A 10,329-nucleotide genomic window follows, 5' to 3' on the forward strand; every position below is an offset into this window, starting at 1 on the left:
AATAACAAGCCCCAATTAACCCCCTCCTACCCCTCCCGTCCCTACAAGCACCCCCTGGTGGCTGTGTGCCTGTTTTTTAGCCGGGGGCTCATTTTTCCCTATATCAGCATCTCCCCTTCTCTCCTCTTCCTCTCCCTCTTTCACTCTCTGCAGGAGATGCTAGACTGACAGACACTCATCCTCTCTGTCTGTCTGTCTCTCTGTCTGTCTGACTGTCTCACCAGGAGCTTTACTGTTGATAGGTAGTGCAAAGATGGAACATATTCTTCTGTGTGTCTATCACTGTTGTTTCATACAAATGTCTGGTTACAGGTGTCGTGGTGTATGGTGTATTTCTTAATTGATTGCGTTTTTTTGTTCATGTCATTCTATTTACTCAGTGTTCTGTTTGTAAAATCTTGGTTTGATCTCTCTCCTCCAGGTGACGGACTTTCCCAGTCCTCGACCTTGTCTCTATCCAGGTGATGTGCCTCTGTGGCTGGCTGTGGCTGCTCTGCTGCTTCACAGTCCCTGGGTTTGTCTGGGGTCAGTCTGGAGGTGGAGGGGGGGCCTGTCGCCTGATGGCTAACGCCATCTCGGGCAGTGTTTATCGGGCAGGAGATGTGGTCATTGGGGGCCTGTTCCCAATCCATGTGGAAGCCCCTCTGCCAGAGCAGGAGTTCAGGAGTATTGAGGGAAATGTGACATGTACAATGTACGCAACTCCGAAGTGATGTGTGATGACAGCTTTGTGTCATTGTTTTCACCTGTAAAGTGTATTCAGTTACGCCCTCTCTCCCTGTCTCTTCCCTTCCTCCATCTGTCATCTGTCAGGTTCTACCAGCGTGCTTATCGCTGGCTCCAGACTATGATCTTTGCGGTGGAGGAGATTAACCGTGACCCAGTCCTCCTTCCTAACCTCACCCTGGGGTTCCTGGCTGCTGACACATGCCTGGCCGAGGGTACCACTCTGGGGGCAGCCCTAGCCATGGTCACCGGCCAGGAGGCCTCTGTGGTGGGCACAGAGTGTGGAGCAAACCCTGAGGTGCCCGTCATCATCGGTGATGCCCGCTCCTCAGCCTCCATCGTGGTGGCACAGACCCTCGGGCCGTTTGAGTTACCCATGGTGAGGCATGCGGTTGGATTACATAATGAAATGGAAAGAGATGATGACGTTCTTACAGACTGCATTCAAATATCTATGTAGATGACTTTCTTACACATTACATTCAAATATCTATCCACATGACTTTCTTACACATTACATTCAAATATCTACTTCGATGATACTCTTACACATTCAATTCAAATATCTATCTAGATGACTCTCTTACACTTTAAATTCAAATATCTATCTTGATGACTCTCTATGTTCACTTTTCCTCTCCCTCTGCTTTCTGAGTCTTACAAATTCTTATTCTCCCTGACTCTCTCTCTGTTCTCTCCCAGGTGAGTTACTTTGCCTCCTGTGCGTGTTTGAGTGACAACTGGAGGTACCCGTCGTTCTTCCGTACGATACCCAGCGATGCCTTCCAGGCTCGGGGCATGGCCAGGCTGCTGCATCAGCTGGGCTGGGAGTGGGTGGGGCTGGTGTCAGGGGATGATGACTATGGAAAGTTTGGGGTTCAGATGCTTCTCCAAGATCTCCAGGGATCTGGGGTTTGTGTCGCCTACGCAGAGGTCATCCCCAAGGTACGACCTCACTCTGATGATCTGACAATAGACTCTCTCTTTCTGTCTCTCTTTGACTCTGCTCCCCCCCTCCACTAATCCAAAATAGAAACACTCTCTCTGATATTCTCTGACTCTCTTCCCTCTCTCTCACTGATGGTCATCCCCAAGGTACCATCTCAGAGACGGATGAAGCACATCGTGGACACCATCAGACGATCTACTGCCAGAGTGGTGGTGACATTCGCTATCTCTCAGGATGCACGGGTAATCAGTTACTGGTCAGAGTATTGTTAAGTATTTGTTACACAACTGTAGCAGAGTGTTTTGGCCTACCATGTCTTGATGCCCTTTATAGACAAGTATTTTCTTATTGATAATCATGTACTTCAACTTGACTATCTTGATCTTTTCAACCATCTCATTCTTCAGGTCCTGATGGAAGAGGTTGTCCGTCAGAACATAACAGATAGGCAGTGGATCGCCTCGGAAGCCTGGGTCACCTACTCTACTCTCTCTTCCCCAAAAAACCTGCCCTCTCTTGCCGGGACTATTGGATTTGCCCTGAAGAAAGCTGTCATTCCCAGCCTGGGCCCTTTCCTAACACGCCTCCGTCCTGATGGGGACTACCAGAAATCCGACCCCTTCCTGAGGGAATTGTGGGAGGAGATTTTTGGGTGTTCTCTAGGGATTGACCTCAGCATGACCCCGTCGTCCCGGCGACAGTGTACTGGTTCAGAGATCATAGGTGAGGGAGAGTTTACAACTAATGCTCTGTTTTTGTGTCCTGATCCATTCCCGATGTTCTCTCAGTAAAATAAAGTGTCAATCCTAGGTGAAGGGGAGAGCCAGTACGCTGACGTGTCTCAGCTGAGAGCCAGCTACAATGTGTACAAGGCTGTTTACGCCATCGCCCACGCCATTCAGGACATGGTGGCCTGTCGACCAGGGGAGGGACCCTTTAATAGTGGACGGTGCCCTGATATCAGGAAGCTTCAGCCCAGCCAGGTGACAATACCATGTTGATCTGTTTTCAGGTTAACAACACTAATGTTTCCAGTCAGGATACAGTGGAAACACTTTATAAGGGTTGAGTACTAAAGACCCAAAGCCACAACTGGTTCTAACTCTTAATCCTGTTTCAATAAACCTTTTGTCTTTGAGATTGTTCATTATCTGAGGAGAGTGAACTTCAGTACCCCTGTGGGGGATTTGTTCCACTTCGACATAAATGGTGATCCGCCTGGCTCTTATGACATCATCAACTGGCATGTGACCCCCGAGGGGACAGCAGAGTTTGTCCAGGTCGGCCATTTTCTGTCTTCAGTGGGAGTGGACGACCAGTTTCACATCAATATGGAGAAAGTGGTGTGGGGAGGGGGCAGCGGAGACGAGGTGAGTATCATTTAGCTAGGTTTCTCTGAGGCAGAGAGGAGAGTGTGTGTGTTTGTGTATCTGCATGCGTGCTTGTGTGTGTGTGTGTGAGAGAGATAGACTTGTTTAGTTTCTCACCCTGAGGCAGACATACAGCAAAGAGAAAGACAGAAAAAAACACCAAATTACAGGTGAATGTTAGGTCAGACAGAAAGCTCTGTCATCAACATGATACTGAATGTTAGGTCAGACAGAAAGCTCTGTCATCAACATGATACTGAATGTTAGGTCAGACAGAAAGCTCTGTCATCAACATGATACTGAATGTTAGGTCAGTCAGAAAGCTCTGTCATCAACATGATACTGAATGTTAGGTCAGACAGAAAGCTCTGTCATCAACATGATACTGAATGTTAGGTCAGTCAGAAAGCTCTGTCATCAACATGATACTGAATGTTAGGTCAGACAGAAAGCTCTGTCATCAACATGATACTGAATGTTAGGTCAGACAGAAAGCTCTGTCATCAACATGATACTGAATGTTAGGTCAGACAGAAAGCTCTGTCATCAACATGATACTGAATGTTAGGTCAGACAGAAAGCTCTGTCATCAACATGATACTGAATGTTAGGTCAGTCAGAAAGCTCTGTCATCAACATGATACTGAATGTTAGGTCAGACAGAAAGCTCTGTCATCAACATGATACTGAATGTTAGGTCAGACAGAAAGCTCTGTCATCAACATGATACTGAATGTTAGGTCAGACAGAAAGCTCTGTCATCAACATGATACTGAATGTTAGGTCAGTCAGAAAGCTCTGTCATCAACATGATACTGAATGTTAGGTCAGACAGAAAGCTCTGTCATCAACATGATACTGAATGTTAGGTCAGTCAGAAAGCTCTGTCATCAACATGATACTGAATGTTAGGTCAGACAGAAAGCTCTGTCATCAACATGATACTGAATGTTAGGTCAGACAGAAAGCTCTGTCATCAACATGATACTGAATGTTAGGTCAGTCAGAAAGCTCTGTCATCAACATGATACTGAATGTTAGGTCAGTCAGAAAGCTCTGTCATCAACATGATACTGAATGTTAGGTCAGACAGAAAGCTCTGTCATCAACATGATACTGAATGTTAGGTCAGTCAGAAAGCTCTGTCATCAACATGATACTGAATGTTAGGTCAGACAGAAAGCTCTGTCATCAACATGATACTGAATGTTAGGTCAGACAGAAAGCTCTGTCATCAACATGATACTGAATGTTAGGTCAGACAGAAAGCTCTGTCATCAACATGATACTGAATGTTAGGTCAGACAGAAAGCTCTGTCATCAACATGATACTGAATGTTAGGTCAGTCAGAAAGCTCTGTCATCAACATGATACTGAATGTTAGGTCAGACAGAAAGCTCTGTCATCAACATGATACTGAATGTTAGGTCAGACAGAAAGCTCTGTCATCAACATGATACTGAATGTTAGGTCAGACAGAAAGCTCTGTCATCAACATGATACTGAATGTTAGGTCAGTCAGAAAGCTCTGTCATCAACATGATACTGAATGTTAGGTCAGACAGAAAGCTCTGTCATCAACATGATACTGAATGTTAGGTCAGTCAGAAAGCTTTGTCATCAACATGATACTGAATGTTAGGTCAGACAGAAAGCTCTGTCATCAACATGATACTGAATGTTAGGTCAGTCAGAAAGCTCTGTCATCAACATGAATGTGAGATATTTATGTGGTCAGATTCCTCACCTAGTCCCCAGAGGGGCCCAGCAAACCTGCCTGTGTGTGTGTGTGTGTGTGTGTGTGTGTGTGTGTGTGTGTGTGTGTGTGTGTGTGTGTGTGTGTGTGTGTGTGTGTGTGTGTAATAATGGTGATAATAGCGATGATGATGATGATAATGATCACTGTGTCCACCACACCGTCGGGTAGGTCCCTGTGTCTATATGCAGTGCTGCCTGCCCCCCTGGTTCCAGGCATGTGGTACAGAAGGGGAGGCCTGTGTGCTGCTTCGACTGTCTGTCCTGCGCTGAGGGAGAGATCAGCAACACAACAGGTAGTCTATCAGCTTTTCTCATTCCAATTCATGTTTTGCCTCAATCCTGACTGGTCCTGATTCTGACTGGTCCTGATTCTGACTGGTCCTGATTCTGACTGGTCCTGATTCTGACTGGTCCTGGTCCTGACTGGTCCTGATTCTGACTGGTCCTGATTCTGACCGGTCCTGATTCTGACTGGTCCCGATCCTGACTGGTCCTGATTCTGACTGGTCCTGATTCTTACTGGTCCTGATTCTGACTGGTCCTGATTCTGACTGGTCCTGATTCTGAACGGTCCTGATTTGACTGGTCCCGATCCTGACTGGTCCTGATTCTGACCGGTCCTGGTCCTGACTGGTTCTGATTCTGACTCTTTATTTCTGTTCCTTTTCTGTCAGGGTCAGTTGAGTGTATCAGGTGTCCAGAGCGGTTCTGGTCCAACCCAGATCGTACGGCCTGCGTCCCACAGCTGGTGGACTTCCTCTCCTACAGTGACACAATGGGCGTCATCCTGTCCGTCATCTCAGTTTCCGGGGCAACGCTCACAGCTGGTGCCCTGGCCACCTTCTTCTACCACCGCCATACGCCCCTGGTGAGTTGAATCATATGATCATAGAAATACAATGAATAGAACGGGCGTCCCCATTCAAGTCAATGATGGCGTAACGAATGGACTGGCAGACATTTTGGATGCGTTCATAAATTCACTCTGGCTAATCTACTCCGATTTCAGAGCAAAAAATTCCAATGCATGAGCCACATCAGTTGGTATACTTTTTATATATACAGTGGGGCAAAAAAGTATTTAGTCAGCCACCAATTGTGCAAGTTCTCCCACTTAAAAAGATGAGAGAGGCCTGTAATTTTCATCATATGTACACGTCAACTATGACAGACAAAATGAGAGAAAAAAATCAAGAAAATCACATTGTAGGATTTTTTATGAATTTATTTGCAAATTATGGTGGAAAATAAGTATTTGGTCACCTACAAACAAGCAAGATTTCTGGCTCTCACAGACCTGTAACTTCTTCTTTAAGAGGCTCCTCTGTCCTCCACTCGTTACCTGTATTAATGGCACCTGTTTGAACTTGTTATCAGTATAAAAGACACCTGTCCACAACCTCAAACAGTCACACTCCAAACTCCACTATGGCCAAGACCAAAGAGCTGTCAAAGGACACCAGAAACAAAATTGTAGACCTGCACCAGGCTGGGAAGACTGAATCTGCAATAGGTAAGCAGCTTGGTTTGAAGAAATCAACTGTGGGAGCAAGTATTAGGAAATGGAAGACATACAAGACCACTGATAATCTCCCTCGATCTGGGGCTCCACGCAAGATCTCACCCCGTGGGGTCAAAATGATCACAAGAACGGTGAGCAAAAATCCCAGAACCACACGGGGGGACCTAGTGAATGACCTGCAGAGAGCTGCAGGGACCAAAGTAACAAAGCCTACCATCAGTAACACACTACGCCGCCAGGGACTCAAATCCTGCAGTGCCAGACGTGTCCCCCTGCTTAAGCCAGTACATGTCCAAGCCCGTCTGAAGTTTGCTAGAGAGCATTTGGATGATCCAGAAGAGGATTGGGAGAATGTCATATGGTCAGATGAAACCAAAATATAACTTTTTGGTAAAAACTCAACTCGTCGTGTTTGGAGGACAAAGAATGCTGAGTTGCATCCAAAGAACACCATACCTACTGTGAAGCATGGGGGTGGAAACATCATGCTTTGGGGCTGTTTTTCTGCAAAGGGACCAGGACGACTGATCCGTGTAAAGGAAAGAATGAATGGAGCCATGTATCGTGAGATTTTGAGTGAAAACCTCCTTCCATCAGCAAGGGCATTGAAGATGAAACGTGGCTGGGTCTTTCAGCATGACAATGATCCTAAACACACCGCCCGGGCAACGAAGGAGTGGCTTCGTAAGAAGCATTTCAAGGTCCTGGAGTGGCCTAGCCAGTCTCCAGATCTCAACCCCATAGAAAATCTTTGGAGGGAGTTGAAAGTCCGTGTTGCCCAGCGACAGCCCCAAAACATCACTGCTCTAGAGGAGATCTGTATGGAGGAATGGGCCAAAATACCAGCAACAGTGTGTGAAAACCTTGTGAAGACTTACAGAAAACGTTTGACCTCTGTCATTGCCAACAAAGGGTATATAACAAAGTATTGAGAAACTTTTGTTATTGACCAAATACTTATTTTCCACCATAATTTGCAAATAAATTCATTAAAAATCCTACAATGTGATTTTCAGGATTTCTTTTTCTCATTTTGTCTGTCATAGTTGAAGTGTACCTATGATGAAAATTACAGGCCTCTCTCATCTTTTTAAGTGGGAGAACTTGCACAATTGATGGCTGACTAAATACTTTTTTGCCCCACTGTATATTTATACACACACTCAAAGGGTATATATATATATATTTAATTTTTTAATTTTTTTTTTACATTTATTTATACAGGTTTTTCTCATTGAGATAACATCTGTACAACTACAAGTAGTGAGTGGAGCTACTAACAGACTATACAGTTACAAGTAGTGAGTGGAGTTACTAACAGACTATACAGCTACAAGTAGTGAGTGGAGTTACTAACAGACTATACAGTTACAAGTAGTGAGTGGAGTTACAGACTATACAACTACAAGTAGTGAGTGGAGTTTCTAACAGACTATACAACTACAAGTAGTGAGTGGAGTTACTAACAGACTATACAGTTACAAGTAGTGAGTGGAGTTATTAACAGACTACACAGTTACAAGTAGTGAGTGGAGTTACAGACTATACAACTACAAGTAGTGAGTGGAGTTACTAACAGACTATACAACTACAAGTAGTGAGTGGAGTTACTAACAGACTATACAACTACAAGTAGTGAGTGGAGTTACTAACAGACTATACAAGTAGTGAGTGGAGTTACTAACAGACTATACAGCTACTGGTAGTGAGTGGAGTTACTAACAGACTATACAGTTACAAGTAGTGAGTGGAGTTACTAACAGACTATACAGTTACAAGTAGTGAGTGGAGTTACTAACAGACAATACAACTACAAGTAGTGAGTGGAGTTACTAACAGACTACACAGTTACAAGTAGTGAGTGGAGTTACTAACAGATTATACAGCTACAAGTAGTGAGTGGAGTTACTAACATACTATACAACTACAAGTAGTGAGTGGAGTTACTAACAGACTATACAGTTACAAGTAGTGAGTGGAGTTACAATCGGACTAAACAAGTTAAATATCTTAACCTGTGATAAAAATGTTTTTCACACAAGTAGCTGTATTTAGTCTACTTAGCCTACATACCGGATCACCACATTTCCCACTCTCCCACACCAAATAGCCTGAAGCCAAGCGACTCTTCTCGCAGGCTAACATTGTTACGTGTACATGGAACGACATAGCAGCTTTTTCGGCATGTTTTGTTGTATGTGTTTTACAACAAATTTGACGATAAAGTTGGTAATTTTACATAGGGGGTCATTAGGAAAGAATGTTTGTTTTTCCCAATTTGTGGGTATGCTCGAGGGGAATCCCTTATTTTACGTGAATATCGACTCAGAGTATCAGTTCAGATCAAATGCTCTTGGTCACATATTCAACAGATGTTACTGGTCACATATTTAGCAGATGTTATTGGTCATATATTTAGCAGATGTTATTGGTCACATATTTAGCAGATGTTATTGGTCACATATTTAGCAGATGTAATTGGTCACATACAGATATTTAACAGATGCTATTGTTCACATATTTAACAGATGTTATTGGTCACATACACATATTTAGCAGATTCTATTGCGGGTGTAGTTAACTGCTTGTGGCATAGCGAAATGTTACCGAATTGTGTCACATAAGGATGAGATTTATGATGTTACTCAGTCTACATTTTACTTCTCTGTCTCATTTCAGGTGAAAGCCAACAACTCTGAGCTCAGCTTCCTGCTCCTGCTGTCACTCAAGCTCTGCTTCCTGTGTGCACTGGTTTTCATTGGCCGGCCGAAGCCGTGGACGTGCATGCTGAGACACACCCTGTTTGGTATAAGCTTTGTGTTCTGCATCTCCTGTCTGCTCAGCAGGACTGTGGTGGTGCTGGTGGCCTTCAGGGCAACTCTGCCTGGAGAGAACCTGATGAGATACTTCAGCCCAGCTCAGCAGAGGATGGGTATCTCCATCTGCACACTCATCCAGGTGAACATCTAGTTTTTACTATATTCTATTGGAATTGATTTATTTCCTTCACTGACCATATTCTTTGTTGTTATGGTGACTGTGCTTGCTTTTTCCTTCCAAACTCCTTTCCCTTCCACAGGTGCTGATCTGTGTGCTGTGGCTGACCCTAGCTCCACCCCGGCCGGCTGAGAGGGGCGGCAGAGAGGGTCGGGGGCCGAGGGTGGTCCTGGAGTGTGAGGTGGGCTCTGTGGTCGGCTTCTCTCTGGTGCTGGGCTACATCGGCCTTCTGGCCTCCCTCTGTCTCCTCTTAGCCTTCCTGGCCAGGAAACTCCCTGACAACTTCAACGAGGCCAAGTTCATCACCTTCAGCATGCTGATCTTCTGTGCCGTGTGGATCTCCTTCGTCCCTGCCTACGTCAGCTCTCCTGGGAAGTACACTGTAGCTGTGGAGATATTCGCCATCTTAGCTTCCAGCTTTGGGCTGCTGTTCTGTCTGTTTGCTCCAAAGTGTTTCATCATCCTCCTGAGACCAGAGAGAAACACCAAGAAACACATGATGTCCAAATAGAAACCACTAACAAACACATGATGGTCAAGTAGGAAACAAAAATAAACACCTCTATTGACCTCAGGAGTGTGTTGTTGTGCCTCCTCAAAGTCAGTTATTGTAATAAAAGATCCTCCATCTTACATTGATCCTCTCTCAGCTCGTCCTCTTTACACCTCTCTCAGCTCGTCCTCTTTACACCTCTCTCAGCTCGTTGTAGTGTTTGACAGGTATCCTAATAAAATCGAATGAAACGAGAGTGTTCTCTCACTGCAGGCCCACAAGCTTTCATTCTCCTTTTCTTTCAGTGCTCAGTCAGAAATCAAACCCCCGTCTGCCTCCTAGCCCCTAGCCCCGTATTTGATAGGATTAGATGGGTTTAGGAAACATTGTAGTAACTTCACCCAGCTCTCTGGTAGGATATCTCTTCTCACAGAGCCCTGTAACAGGGAGAGAGGATCAGAGAGAGGCTCGGTCACTAGAGGCCTGGCGAGGCTGTATAAGCTGTAGCCCTGC

General features: G+C 45.0%; 1 protein-coding gene across 1 annotated transcript; it reads left to right on the forward strand.

Moving 5' to 3' along the window:
- The first annotated feature begins 430 nt into the window (after positions 1-430).
- On the forward strand, positions 431-10,070 carry LOC106613286 (extracellular calcium-sensing receptor-like). Its single transcript, XM_045687105.1, has 11 exons — positions 431-694; positions 814-1,105; positions 1,429-1,671; positions 1,822-1,917; positions 2,083-2,398; positions 2,486-2,658; positions 2,815-3,045; positions 4,974-5,097; positions 5,479-5,672; positions 9,006-9,284; positions 9,406-10,070. The coding sequence occupies exons 1-11, from the start codon at positions 465-467 to the stop codon at positions 9,832-9,834; spliced, it is 2,607 nt and encodes an 868-aa protein (XP_045543061.1). The 5' UTR covers positions 431-464; the 3' UTR covers positions 9,835-10,070.
- The last annotated feature ends 259 nt before the right edge of the window (positions 10,071-10,329 follow it).

The sequence above is a fragment of the Salmo salar genome, chromosome ssa09, assembly GCF_905237065.1.
Source record: "Salmo salar chromosome ssa09, Ssal_v3.1, whole genome shotgun sequence".
In the NCBI taxonomy this organism is placed as follows: domain Eukaryota; kingdom Metazoa; phylum Chordata; class Actinopteri; order Salmoniformes; family Salmonidae; genus Salmo; species Salmo salar.

What these genes read in the sequence shown, in the direction of transcription:
- LOC106613286 (XM_045687105.1), top strand. Translation starts at nt 465, where the DNA reads ATGTGCCTCTGTGGCTGGCTGTGGCTGCTCTGCTGCTTCACAGTCCCT. An exon ending in GGCCGTTTGAGTTACCCATG is followed by an intron (nt 1,106 to 1,428) that starts GTGAGGCATGCG and finishes GTTCTCTCCCAG; the next exon opens with GTGAGTTACTTTGCCTCCTG. An exon ending in TACTGGTTCAGAGATCATAG is followed by an intron (nt 2,399 to 2,485) that starts GTGAGGGAGAGT and finishes TGTCAATCCTAG; the next exon opens with GTGAAGGGGAGAGCCAGTAC.